This window comes from Mustela nigripes, chromosome 13, assembly GCF_022355385.1.
Source record: "Mustela nigripes isolate SB6536 chromosome 13, MUSNIG.SB6536, whole genome shotgun sequence".
Lineage (NCBI taxonomy): Eukaryota > Metazoa > Chordata > Mammalia > Carnivora > Mustelidae > Mustela > Mustela nigripes.
In genome coordinates this window covers 20,512,444-20,527,507 of record NC_081569.1, presented here as the reverse complement: position 1 = coordinate 20,527,507, position 15,064 = coordinate 20,512,444, and the positions used below count along the sequence as shown (strand labels likewise).

The window sequence follows — 15,064 nt, the reverse complement described above, 5'->3', positions numbered from 1 at the left end:
GCTCGCCACGCCTCCTTGCCTCGTAGGCCCCGCCCCCAGCCGCGTGGACCCGCCCCTCGACCGAGCTCCTTTCCCCGCGTGAAGCACCCGCGGGTTCAGTGGGTCACTTTCCAAAATGGCGCGCGTGTTGAAGGCGGCGGTGGCGACCGTGGCGGTGGCGGCGGCGGCGGCGGGGGCGGCAGCGGCCGAGAGTGCAGTAGGTGAATACCCAGCGCGGTCGGGGATCTCCGGGGAGCGGGGCGCGCGGGACGCGAGGCCGGGGGCTGGGACAGGCGGCGGGTGGCCAGAGCACCTAAGTCCACTGCGTTCTGTCCCCCGGTCAGCCCCTGCAGGCAGGAGTAGATGAAGTCAGTGGCAGAGGGACCGTGAATGTTAATTTCCAGGGCACCGTAGGAGACGGGAGAAACCAGAAAGAAGGGCAAGTCCTTTAAAAAACAAGGTGAACTCCCAAGTCCTTCCAGTATCCCGCTGGAAACCCTTGGAGGTCAGTTGTGTGAAGAATACCAAGGGAGTGGTTTTTTCCCTCCTGCCCTAGTATGTTTATTATTACGTATGTAAACAGGAAAGACAGACGGATTTGGCAGGTTCCTTGAGTCTTGTACACCCCCATCAAAAAAAAAGCTGGATCGACTCAGTAAATGACAGAAACTCAAGTTTTCTGACTCTCAAGCCACTCACTTTCTCCTCTTTCTTTTTCTTTTCTTTTTTTCTTATAAAGATTTTATTTATTTATTTGACAGACAGAGATCACAAGTAGGCAGAGGCAGACAGAGAGAGAGGAAGGAAAGCAGGCTCCCTGCCGAACAGAGAGCCTGATGCAGGGCTGGATCCCAGGACCTGGAGACCATAACCTGAGCTGAAGGCAGAGGCTTAACCCACTGAGCCACCCTAGCCCCCCTCTTTCTTTTTGCTCTTTCTTCTTCATCTCTATTTCAATTAATGAAATTCCCTGTTAGGGAGAGTGCCAAGTGGTAATGTCTCAAGAGTTACTCCTGAGCATTGGCCATAAAGCCTTCAGTTCAGGGATGAACCTTTAGTAATGTTAGATCCCTTTGCTACGTAGTGCTTTCTCTATTCCGCCTATTCAAATGTATAGTTCTAGCCGGGCGTTGGAGTCCCACCTTAAACTAACCAGTTCTTTATTGACCACTATCGTCTTCCCGACCGGTCACAACATTTCTTAAACATTTATCATTGCAAGTCACCAGGGCTAAGTTAGAGCCACATACAAAGAAGTATGCCATAATAGTTTTAGTTGTCTCAGTACTTTATCAGTTTGAAGAGGTGGTATGTATATATGAGAAAATACTATAAGAGGCTGAGCACAGCTTGTTGAAATGAATCTAATTAATAGGTGAGTCTAAAGCTTTTATAATAACATACCCTCCTGGTCCCTCCTTCCTCTCCTTGGTGAGATACAAGCAGCATCTTAGCTCATGCACAATTGCAAGCAACCCTTTGCAAAAAAACAAAGCTAAGAAAATGAAGACAAAAAGTCATCTCTTATTATCTCTTAGAAAACCCTCTGTTAGAATGTAGATATTGTGCATAAAATATACACTAAAGATATTAAAAGTTGAGGATCAAAAGAATGGTAAAAATTTCAGAGGAAAGAGAAAATTCAACATTATGGTTTAATAACACCAACTTTGATGTCAGACAGACATGGGCTTTAGGCCCAGCTTAGTGTGACCTTGAAGAAATTACTTAATCAGGCCTAATTTCCTTGTCTGCAAATGGGAAAAATAATATTTTTCGATGCATGGAATTATGGTAAAGATTGAAGTGCTCACTGAACAATTAGTGTTAGGTCTATTTTATGGCTGTGAGAACTAATAGAGCTAGGCTAGCACATGATGTACTTCTACTTCAGAATTCACGATTTCGCGGTTTGGTTAGGCAAGATTACAGACTTAGGCAAGTTTATAGGGTAATATTGTTGCATAACTCTCACAATGAAATAAAGTCATGGGTGTCTACTGGTAGTGAGGTCAGATCAACAAGATGGTACATCATGGTATGCCATAGGATTCAATTCTCTACTGTTAGTAAATCCCAGCAGTATGGATAATGTCTAGAGACTAGGGCATATCTGCACTGGGGATAATAACCAGTTCATACAGTTCTTGAAAGGCAGAATTGTTACATAGTTTCCACTTCTACATAATGTTAAAAGGATTTCTCAAGTTAAAGCAATAGTGGTGAGCAGTGTGGGAGAGTTAGAGGGTTACTCTAAACAACTAATTTTAACTTGAAAAAATTGTAAATCACTATTCACGTATCAAAAAGCAAAAAGAGGACCATGCCTATAATACCTTCCAGCAGCATTTTTCCACCGGAGTGTCAGTAGTCACTAAACACTGAAATACAACCAAAGATCTAAAATCCCAGCCCACACCATAAGTATCCTATAGTAAAAGGAGAGTGGTATCCTTGTGATAAAAAGTAGTGAGTTGTGGATTGATGGAATGATGCAGGGAATACAGAAATACTATGTGTGCCAAAACATTAATATGAGTAATACAAGTAATCTTTAGTATTTGAGTCTAGTCTAGTATCACATATAGGGTAGGTGCACAGTCAGTTTTTTCCTTTAATAGTGCAAAATATGTTAGAATGTTAAAATATGTTAGAGATGTTTATGTTTATAAGCAAGTTATTGATATAACCTTTCTGTAAGTGCTAATAATGATCATTCTTGGAATTTGCTATGTACTTTGTGCCAAGTACTTTTCTAAACCCTTTATATTATTCATTTTAGTCCCATGACTACTCTATGAGGTAGGTATTATATTCCTATATGAGAAAAGAGAGACATGGAGAGGGTACGTAACTAGGGTACTAATGCCAAGTTACAGAACTAATGGTAGCGTCAAGATTTGAACCAGGACAGTTTAACACTGGAGCCCACATTCTTAACCATAAGACATGCTGCTTCTCATATGATACTTACACACAAAACCTGAAAGTGAATGTATAAATAATAATTTGAATATTAAAGAAGAGACATTTTTATATGTGTATTTTTAGAAATATTTTTATTCAGGAGTTGATGGGGGGAAACTATGAGGAAGGGAATATAACTTCCAGAAAGTCATACCTTCATTGCCGAACTGAATGTTAATAAAGATACATTTTTTTGGTAAACTATATAGATATCTGTCACAAGGGAAAAGTAAAATGAAAATAGTGTATTCTAAAGGCCAGCTCTGATTTATCCTCCTATTTCAGATGCTTGAACCTTAAATAACCCCACTTTGTCTTTTATTGTGGTTAAATATACAGAACATAAAGTTTGCCATTTTAACCATATTTAGGTATACAGTTCAAGGGCATTAAATTAGTTGACCCTTGAACAATATAGGTTTGAACTGCATGGGTCCAGTTATACTCACTATTCCCCAGTAAAGTACTGTAGATAAATTTCTTTTACGATTTTCTTTTCTTTTTTTTTTTTTTTTTAAAGATTTTATTTATTTATTTGACAGAGAGAAATCACAAGTAGGCAGAGAGGCAGGCAGAGAGAGAGAGAGAGAGGAAGAAGCAGGCTCCCCGCTGAGCAGAGAGCCCGATGCGGGACTCGATCCCAGGACCCCGAGATCATGACCTGAGCCGAAGGCAGCGGCCCAACCACTGAGCCACCCAGGCGCCCTCTTTTACGATTTTCTTAATAATATTTTCTAGCTTTCTTTATTGTAAGAATATAGCATATATATCACATACAACATGAAAAATATGTGTTAATTGACTCTCTGTGTTATCAGTAAGACTTCTGGTTTTGGGTAGTTATATGTGGATTTTTGACTGTGTTGGGGGTTGGCACTCTTAATACCCCCAGTTTGTTCAAGAGTCAATTGTATATTTGTATTGCGAATCCGTCACCACCATCCATCTCCAGAACTTTCACCATCCCACCCTGAACCTCTATACCCATTTAACAATAACCCCCATTATCCTCCACACCCAAGCCATGGTAACCATTATTCTACTTTTTATGAATTTGACTACTCCAGGTGCTGTATGTATGTGGAATTATATAATATTTGTCCTTTTGTGAGTGGCTGTTTCTCTTGGCATGTTTTTAAAGTTCGTCCATGTTTACCTAAGGTGTCAGAACTTCATTCCTTTTTAAGGTTGAATAGTAGTCAATTGTATGTGTACACCACGTTTTATTTTTTCATCTGTCAATGGACACTTAGGTTATTTCCAGATTTGGCTATTGTGAATAATCTATGAACATGAATATGTAAATATCTCCTTGAAGCCCTATTTTCAGTTCTTTTGGGTATATACCAGAAGTGGGATCATTGGACAGTGTGGTAATCTTATGTTAGGACCCCACCTTTAAGGAACATAATACTTCACAGAAAAACAGGAGAAGCTCAGAAAAATGAATCCTATTAAGCACACACAATAAATTCCCATTTGGCTTGCAAAGGATTGACTTCATGAAAAAAGGTAGTTTTGAAAATAGAAGATGATCTGGGACACCTGGGTGGCTCAGTGGGTTAAGCCTCTGCCTTCAGCTCAGGTCATGATCTCAGGGTGCTGGGATCGAGCCCCACATCAGGCTCTCTGCTCAGCGGGGAGCCTGCTTCTCCTTCTCCCTCTGCCTATCTCTCTGTCTACTTGTGATCTCTCTCTCTGTCAAATAAATAAATAAATAAAATCTTAAAAAAAAAAAGAAAGAAAATGGAAGATGATCCTGATAGGAGACAACTGTGGCCAAGTTATAGGACTGTGAGGAGAGATTTACTTTTATTATGGAGTCATATGTAAGTGGGGTAACAAAAGCATGGTGTGTTTACTGACTGAGGTAAGTAAAAAGTTATTCCTACCGGTGTTTTAAACAGGTTGTAAATATGGATATGGTGCTGTGGGGAATCCACTGGTTGAACACTGAAAATATATGGACTTCTTACCAAACAACTCATTACCAAACAACTTCATTAGACATTCATTAGAATGTCTTTCTAAGTATGTTATGTCTCCGCAAATAAGATACACAAAAGTTCAGACTTGAGAACTTACTACATGTTCTAAAATTAGATAATGTAAAATTTGAAGAACTTTGCAAATACATAAGAAAACAGTGAACACTTCAAATGAGGGAACCTTGTCGTGTGTAAATTATAGGAAGACCATATTACATGTGACTTTCAGACCTGTTAGGAAGACCTTATTACAAGTGATTATTCACAGTTTTTTGGCACTTTATGTACAAACTCAACATAATTTCTTTTAAACAGTAAGTGCCCTTAATGCATTTGAGTACAGACCCTTGCAGCTGAAGCCTTGTTTGGAGCCCTGTTTGGAAAGACTGGTCTGAGATAAATGCAATCTGGATGGAAGGAAATGCAATGTTACTTTTAAGTCAAGACACTGAAAGTATTTAGTAAGAGCCAATATTGAAAGAAAGATATGAACCAAAGTTAACATACAGACCAGATTTGGTGACATATCGATTTCTTATATGTGAGATTCTTGTTTCTTAAATCTGTAGATACTCATCTTTGCAATCCTGTTGGGTTTTAACACTCCTGTTTTTTTTTTTTTTAAAGATTTATTTATTTGAGAGAGAGAGAGAGCACATATAAGCAGAAGGGAGGAACAAAGGAAGAGGGAGGGAGAAAAGGACCCCTTCATTCCATGTTTTCTGCCCCAGTTTGCTTAGTCTATAGGATTGCACTTTAGACTTTTAGCTAAAGTAATCCCATTGTTGTTGTTTTAAGGTAATTCACATAATGTAACATTTTAAAATATACAAGCTATCAACATTATATTTACCATGTTGTGTAACCATAATCTTATTTAATTCCAGGACGTTTTCATCATCCCAAAGGGAAATCTTGTGCCAGTTAAGCAATCAATCCCGATTCCCACCTCTGTCCAGCCCTTGGCAACTACTATTCTGCTTCTTGTCTCTATGGACTTACCCATTCTGGCTATTTCCTATAAACATATGACCTTTTATGTCTGGCAGCTGTCACTTAGCATAATGTTGTCACTTAGTATAGTGTTTTCAGGGTTCATCCATGTTATATCATTGCTTCATATCCACTACATGGATTATATTCCACTGTATGAATATGAATCATTTTCCATGGCCATTGGGAATAGTGCTGTCATGAAAATTTGTGTACGAGTTTTTGTTTGAGTACATGTTTTCAATTATTTTAGGTACCTAGGAGTGGAATTTCTGAGTGACATGCTAATTGTGTTTTTAACTTTCTGAGTTTTCCAAACTGTTTCATGGCAGCTCTATCATTTTACATTCTTACCAGCAATGTACAAGGATTCCAGTTTTCTACTTCCGTATCAACACTTTCAGTTGTGCATATGAAGTGGTATCCTGTTGTGTTTTTGATTTGCCTTTCCCTAATGGCTAATGATATCGAGTATCTTATATGGTTTTTGCTTATTTTTATGTTCTTAACCCTTCATTTTTTAAAGTGTATTTATTCATTTAATCTCTACATGCAATGTAGGGCTCGACCTCATGACCCCGAGATCAAGAGCCTCAGGCTCTACCAACTGCGCTAGCCAGGTGCCCCTCTTTTTTTTTTTTTTTTAAGATTTTATTTATTTATTTGACAGAGATCACAAGTAGGCAGAGAGGCAGACAGAGAGAGGAAGGGAAGCAGGCTCCCTACTGAGCAGAGAGCCTGATGTGGGGCTCGATCCCAGGATCTGGGATCATGACCTGAGCTGAAGGCAGAAGCTCTTACCCAGGAGCCCCAGTTGTTAGCATTTTTAAAATTCACTACCACCATGCTCTTGAGATGGTTTCTTGCTCTCCACAGATTACCCTGCATACCACTCAGTTAGCAAATGATCATTGTATATCAATAATAATGAGAATGGCTGAATTTATTGTGCACCTATTATGTATGTCTGGTACTGTATTATATTTTTTATACCAAATATCTAATCTTTACAGCAAACTTAGCAAGATAGATATTTAGTGGGTAGTGACAGAATTTTTTTAAAAACTGAAATAAAATGCAACAGAGTAGAAACTGTCAGAGCACATCACATCTATTGAGTAGGTATGCTTTTCATGAAGTTTACTTTCAATGGTACATTTATGTACATGTGTACTAGTTTGGAATACACGCGAATTTCAAAATGCAGGTCGTCCATAGAACTGAGCTAGGTCATCCTGTTGATAATGACAACCTTTGGTTATTTCCGCTATCAGTAATACAGGCTTGAGCACAGCAGAAGACTATCTGAGGCTGAATTTTGCCTTCTACTGACCTATGATACATCACGTTTGTCAAGCAGTACTGGTTACCAATCCCAGGGGAAGACTAAATACTTCTCCCCATTGCGTCTTGGTGTCAGAGTCTTCAAAGGAAACACAAGCAGTAGATGGCAGAGTGCTTTACTTTCATAGAAAGGAGACAGAGCAAGATTACCTTTAATAGTGGGTGTTGGTCCACCATTGCCAATGAGTCTCTCCCAGTGGCCAGTGCAGGACAGTTTACATATGCACTCTTCTCTTGTGCTGTCCCCTCTCCACAGAGGACTGATAAAACAATGAGGACTCATGTAACATATGACACACACACTTTAAGCTGAGACAAAAGGGCATTCATTGAGCCGGACAGAGGGAAAGCTACTCTCGGGATAAGGTGATATGCCCTGCGCAGGCCCTGTGGGCTCTTCTCTCTTGGTAAGGAGGTTTTCATCTTTATCTGACTGAGTGGGGGGTTGAAAGACTACACACATGAGACTTCCTTTCCCCACAAGGTTTGTGGTCTTAAATAGTGTCATTTTAATTTCCTTATTATCAGTAATTTCCGTAAAGGGGAATTAATTATTTGTTAGCTGGAGCTCTGTGATACTAAGTACTGTTTAATGTATTTTCCATTAAGAGCTAAATCTAATTGTTTAGAATATGTGTTCTTCAATTTGCCATTTTGTACCTTCTTTATTAGCTGATGTAGTTTTACAAGATTATTTTTAGACCTCGTGTATGTATATAGCTTTCATTCTGGGGAGAATCTGGCTCTTAAAATCCAGTGTTTTGGGGACCAGGGAAACAGTAATCCACAGAGAGAACACATTACAAGTCTTCCATTTCTAAATGAAAGAGATTTCTTCACATTCAGAAGCAGTTCTGCTTCTAATTCTTCAAAATTATAAAAAGGAACAGTTTTAAAAAATCTGGTCTCAGAGGGAATTCTCAGAAGTTTAAGGACCCTCTTAATCTTTGCTTGTTTTTCTTGCAACAGTGAGATATTTTCCTTAGTAATTATTTTTTTAAATGACATTGAAAAGCACTGTAGTGGTTGTGACTTTTGATACATATTACTGTAAGACAAAAAATCAGTTATAAGTAGAAATAAAATTGCTTGTTCTCATCATTGAATGTGTGTTGTTTCACTGTCACATTCAAACTTACCTCTTATGAAATGCAGAGAATAGCAAGTAATCCTTAATGATGTGTAGTTGTCCTTTTAAGTGTGATCAATAAATAAATTATGAAAAATACCATCTTTGTTTTAAATCTAAAAAGCTCAGAATTAATTTTTTGATTCCAGACAGTTGTTTCAGAGCAGAGTAATTTTGACATAGTTTTTCCATTTATCTGCCTGATTTAACTTCAGTAATTAAAACCAGAATAGGTATATAAATGATTTTTACATGTATTATGCATTTCTTTTTTTTTTTAATTTTTTATTATGTTAGTCACCATACAGTACATCATTAGTTTTTTTTTAATTGGTGATTTTTTTTTAATTTTTTAATTTTTTATAAACATATATTTTTATCCCCCGGGGTACAGGTCTGTGAATCGCCAGTTTTACACACTTCACAGCACTCACCATAGCACATACCCTCCCCAATGTCCATAACCCCACCCCCTTTGCCCAACCCTCCTCTCCCCAGCAACCTTCAGTTTGTTTTGTGAGATTAAGAGTCACTTACGGTTTGTCTCCCTCCCAATCCCATCTTGTTTCATTTATTCTTCTCCTACCCCCTTGACCCCCCCATGTTGCATCTCACTTTCTCATATCAGGGAGATCATGTGATAGTTGTCTTTCTCCGATTGAATTATTTCGCTAAGCATGATACCCTCTAGTTCTATCCACGTCGTCGCAAATGGCAAGATTTCATTTCTTTTGATGGCTGCATAGTATTCCATTGTGTATATATACCACATCTTCTTGATCCATTCATCTGTTGATGGACATCTAGGTTCTTTCCATAGTTTGGCCATTGTACACATTGCTGCTATAAACATTTGGGTGCACATGCCCCTTCGGATCACTACGTTTGTATCTTTAGGGTAAATACCCAGTAGTGCAATTGCTGGGTCATAGGGTAGTTCTATTTTCAACATTTTGAGGAACCTCCATGCTGTTTTCCAAAGTGGTTGCACCAGCTTGCATTCCCACCAACAGTGTAGGAGGGTTCCCCTTTCTCCACATCCTCTCCAGCATCTGTCATTTCCTGACTTATTGATTTTAGCCATTCTGACTGGTGTGAGGTGATATCTCATTGTGGTTTTGATTTGTATTTCCCTGATGCTGAGTGATATGGAGCACTTTTTCATGTGTCTGTTGGCCATTTGGATGTCTTCTTTGCAGAAATGTCTGTTCATGTCCTCTGCCCATTTCTTGATTGGATTATTTGTTCTTTGGGTGTTGAGTTTGCTAAGTTCTTTATAGATTTTGGACACTAGTCCTTTATCTGATATGTCGTTTGCAAATATCTTCTCCCATTCTGTCAGTTGTCTTTTGGTTTTGTTAACTGTTTCCTTTGCTGTGCAAAAGCTTTTGATCTTGATGAAATCCCAATAGTTCATTTTTGCCCTTGCTTCCCTTGCCTTTGGCGATGTTCCTAGGAAGATGTTGCTGCGGCTGAGGTCGAAGAGGTTGCTGCCTGTGTTCTCCTCAAGGATTTGGATGGATTCCTTTCTCACATTGGGGTCCTTCATCCATTTTGAGTCTATTTTCATGTGTGGTGTAAGGAAATGGTCCAATTTCATTTTTCTGCATGTGGCTGTCCAATTTTCCCAACACCATTTATTGAAGAGGCTGTCTTTTTTCCATTGGACATTCTTTCCTGCTTTGTCGAAGATTAGTTGACCATAGAGTTGAGGGTCTATTTCTGGGCTCTCTATTCTGTTCCATTGATCTATGTGTCTGTTTTTGTGCCAATACCATGTTGTCTTGATGATGACAGCTTTGTAATAGAGCATGAAGTCCAGAATTGTGATGCCACCAACTTTGGCTTTCTTTTTCAATATTCCTTTGGCTATTCGAGGTCTTTTCTGGTTCCATATAAATTTTAGGATTATTTGTTCCATTTCTTTGAAAAAGATGGATGGTACTTTGATAGGAATTGCATTAAATGTGTAGATTGCTTTAGGTAGCATAGACATTTTCACAATATTTATTCTTCCAATCCAGGAGCATGGAACATTTTTCCATTTCTTTGTGTCTTCCTCAATTTCTTTCATGAGTACTTTATAGTTTTCTGAGTATAGATTCTTTGCCTCTTTGGTTAGGTTTATTCCTAGGTATCTTATGGTTTTGGGTGCACATCATTAGTTTTTGATGTAGTGTTCCATGATTTATTGTTTACGTATAACACCCAGTGCTCCATGCAATACGTGCCCTCCTTAATACCCACACAGGGCCAACCCACCCCCATCTAAAACCCTCACTTTGTTTCTCATAGTCCACAGTCTCTCATGGTTCATCTCCCTTCCAGTTCCTCCCCCCTTTATTTTCCCCTTCCTTCTCCAAATGTTCTCCATGCTGTTCCTTATGTTCCACAAGTAAGTGAAACCATATGATAATTGACTTTCTCTGCTTGACTTATTTCACTCAGCATAATCTCCTCCAGTCCCGTCCATGTTGATGCAAACGTTGGGTATTCATCCTTTTTGATGGCTGCATAATAGTCCATTGTACACATGAACAGACACTTCTCCAATGAAGACATATAAACAGCTAACACCACATGAAAAAATGTTCATCATTAGCCATCAGGGAGATTCAAATCAAAACCACATTGAGATACCACCTTATACCAGTTAGAATGGCCAAAATTAACAAGACAGGAAACAACATGTGTTGGAGAGGGTGTGGAGAAAGGGGGAGCCCTCATACAACAGTTCGTGGGAATGCATTTAGTTTTTTAAAAAATTAATTTTACAAATCCATTAATTCTCAAAAGGAGGATATCAATGGCTATTCACTTTTTCAGGGTTTTTTTCCAGACTTCAGACTTCAGCTCCGAAATTAAGAACTTTCTCCACATCACAGTCCTCGCTTCAAGCAGCAAGTCCTGTGTGGAACCTAGGTCGACTCAATCATGTAGCAATTGCAGTGCCAGACTTGGAAAAAGCCACAGCATTTTATAAGAATGTTCTGGGGGCCCGGGTAAGTGAGGCGGTCCCTGTTCCTGAGCATGGAGTGTCTGTTGTTTTTGTCAACCTGGGAAACACCAAGATGGAGCTGCTTCATCCGTTGGGAAATGACAGTCCAATTGCAGGTTTTCTGCAGAGAAACAAGGCTGGAGGAATGCATCATATCTGCATTGAGGTATTTTATTTCAGTGTTTGGTGTTTCAAATTTCTCTTTTACAAAATGTCTCTTACTCTTTAAGACTATGTATTGTCACTGTCATCAAAACTGGTATTAAGTTCTTTAAAGGGAATGGTAATAGTGGTCTTACTCAAAGATGGATCCGTGGGTATATTCTCTTTCCCTCTAGAAGACTGAGTAATAATAATAATAATAATATATTTTATCGAAGTCTGGATTTAACAGCCACAACAAAGGCCACCAAAGCTGGCCAAAGCGGATTTGTATCTTTGCTATAGTATTTATTGATCATACACAACCTTTCACGTAATAGGAATAGAGCTGCTTTCACTATCACAAGGCAGTTAGAAGAAGGTGAAAAGACTTCATAGAGTAAGAATTTCCATATACATGCTAACTATTCTTATGATTATTTTCTATCCTTAAAATTCTAATAATAACTTGTTCCTTATTATAAAAGCGATACATTTTCAATTACTGACTGTGATTTTTAAGACCTTTCAATTGCATCTTACAATTCCCAAGAAAAACTTGAAATGTTAGACAAGAACATTCTCATTAGAGAGCCTCTATCTGTAGATATTCATGTTCAGATAACTGCCTTTTGTAAGACCAGCGATACTAATTACGCTTCATTTAAATTATTTTGATAGGACAATTCTTTTCATAGAAAGAAAGGCATAATTAATTTGTAGGCCTTGTTCCTAATCTAGAATAGAAGGGGGTTGATTCTAGAGAGAATTCAAGGATTTATTCAGTTCATTTTGCAAACATATTTAAGAACCTACAGAGTGTACTCCACTGAGTAATGCGATTCAGCAGTGAAGAAGAAACAGACCACGCACACAGTGAGGAGGGACAACTATTTAAAAAGGGAATTAGAGTATCCTACGATAAAGCAAGATTAATACACATGTCTTCTCAGTAACATCAATAAGGGAAAGATTGCTCCTGGCTGGCGGAGGAGGTGAGAAGGCATCACAGGGCATGAGTTGTAATGAAGGTGAAGGAATTCCCCAGATCAACAAGAGGAGAGAGGTATTCCAGGCAGAGGGAACAGCATATGCGAAGGGATAGTTATACTAACCACTCACATTGAATCCTTTGGCAGTATATGAAGGACTCAGTGTGTACTATTTTCTTTCATTTTCACAGCTACTCTATGAATCATTCTACTCACCTTTGACAGTTAACTTGCCTCTAGTCAAATTAGTAGTAAGTGGGAAGGCTGAGGGTCAAACCCAGATTTGTTCTGATTCCAGGATCAGCACTGTGAGCCATGGTACCAAATTGCCTTCATTATATTGGGTAATTTTAAAATTTGAGGCGGGGGAGCCATAACATGTTAGGAGCTAAACATATCTACTATTTAACCTTTACACCTTTTTGGAGAGGTTAATTTTGGCTGCAAGTCTTTATTTCAGTGGACTTTAGGGTTTGTCTGAGATACCCCCCCAGGATGAGAAGCAGGATCATCAACCTTTGAACGGACTCTTCCCTGTCCCACACTGCAGTGTCTGTGTTCTACATCAGAGAGTCCATGCCTTCAAAGGAAGCTGCCATGTGAGTTAGAGTTCAGTTAAGTAAAGAACAGTGGAAGTTCAGTAATGTAACAGTGTATTCAAAAGTACAGATTAAAAGGGGGAAATGAAAATGTAATGTCAGTATAAAATAAAGGTGTACAATAGGAAAAGGTGTGAAAAGTTAGTTTCTAAGTTAGTATGACACCATCTGTCATCATTCTCTGCTCTTGGTAAAAAAGAATTAAGTGACTTAACTAGATACGTGGATAGATGGATTTTATTTTTCTCTTCTCAGTCTAAAAGTGAGGTGTTCCAGAGGGGAGGAAAGGCAGAGAGAAAATACAGGGCAAATGCCTGTAAGAGGATCTAGAAATTACACATTTCACTCTGCTCATGTCCCATCAGCCTGAGCTTAGTTACATGGTACTCTCGGCTGCAGATGCATCTGTAGGCAGGTGGCTAGGTACCCTGCTAACGTTTACGCTGTTGCTATAATTAAAAGGAAGAAAAGGGGAAACCATACTGGAGACCACCAATCTATGCTACGCTTGGTAACTTTTAAAAAGTGGTATTGCCAGAATAGCGTGACACTTTTTCTGAATGAAGATATGCTGTAGGATAGTGTCGCTGCTGCTGCAGTCTGTGAAATGAAGTCGTCATCCCATGCAGGGGTTCGATTCCCTGACTCACCAGAAAGAACAGAATTCCTCACCTATCCTTGAACAGGACACATTTCTGTTGAACGAAACCACTGAGATTTCAGGGTAATTTTTCTTTTTTAATGTAAAGACATATTTAATGATTCTTTCAATCACAGACACAGGATTAGGCAAACACCAAGAAGTGGATGGCATATTAAACTGGGTGATTTGAGGAGAGCTTAGAAAGGGAATTACTTACAAGATGTGGACCAAGTTTAGGTAGTCAACAGTACATAGCACAGTATCCCTAAGGCCTAGCTCTGGGGTGGGATGGGGACTGTTAGAACCTCTAAATCTGAAGGGGCAAGTGAAAGACCATTACCAAGACCTATGAGGGAAGTGTCTTGAGCAGGTCTCTAAACAAGAGTGATGGCCTACCTCAGAGGGAGCAGGCCTGGGAAACTGGGCAGGGTGGGGTGGGGGAATAAATATCCTTACTTCACTTGTCCCTCACCTCCTGTCTTTGTATTAGCTGAACCCAGTTGGAACCAGAGGAAAAGCAAGTCTATGAATGCAAGCAAACTTCCTGACAACAGAGCACAATGAAGCAGAGGGGAACACAATGAAGAGGGAAACCAGAGAGGGGATGGAAGATATCTGGCATACTTGCCTTCCTGTTGACTCTTCAGGCTAAATTATTAGAGCACAGTAGAACTTGGCCTATTTTGGCTAATATAACTTGGGTCTGAAATTGCCTTTTACTAAAGGTACAAAATATGATAGAATTGGTCAGAAAATACTTCCTTGGTCATTACAGTTACTGTTACCATCAATATGCATTATCCTACACGTTGTTGTGGCAAACAACAGCTATTTGATTTTTTTTTTTTTTTACTTGGTTCAAGACTTCAATGGGCATAAGTAATAATTTTCATAGAGCAGATAACTATTTGATTTTGCTTAGGATTTTGTGGGCTGGGAGTTTGGGGGAGGGCTCTGCCAGCCAGTTCTAACTTGCGATCCCTCATGTGCATATGGTCAAATGCTGGCTGGGGATACAGTCATGGGAAGGCGCTGTTGGGCTGGGCATCCCACAGGCCTCACCTGAGGTGGCAGCTGATTTCCAGTTAGCAGCTGGGTACTTGGACAGGCCTTCCAGTAGGAGCCCCTGTATGTAACCTGTTCAGCTTCAGTTGCTGATGGTAGTTCTAAGGATAGTTGGACTTCTTAGTGGTCAGCTGGCTTCCCCCAGAGTGTCCCAAGAGAGCCAGGCAGGACCACATGGCCGTTTTTGTCCTAGCCTCTGAAGTCCCACTGCAGTCTCTTTGTCATA

General features: G+C 39.4%; 1 protein-coding gene across 1 annotated transcript in view; it reads left to right on the top strand.

Moving 5' to 3' along the window:
- The first annotated feature begins 41 nt into the window (after positions 1 to 41).
- The window catches only part of MCEE (methylmalonyl-CoA epimerase), a 28,615-nt gene continuing 13,592 nt past the window's right edge, over positions 42 to 15,064 (top strand). The window contains exons 1-2 of the mRNA XM_059371708.1: positions 42 to 200; positions 11,227 to 11,564. Coding sequence (XP_059227691.1) covers positions 116 to 200; positions 11,227 to 11,564 — 423 coding nt within the window. The 5' untranslated portion in view covers positions 42 to 115. The remainder of the gene's footprint in view (positions 201 to 11,226; positions 11,565 to 15,064) is intronic.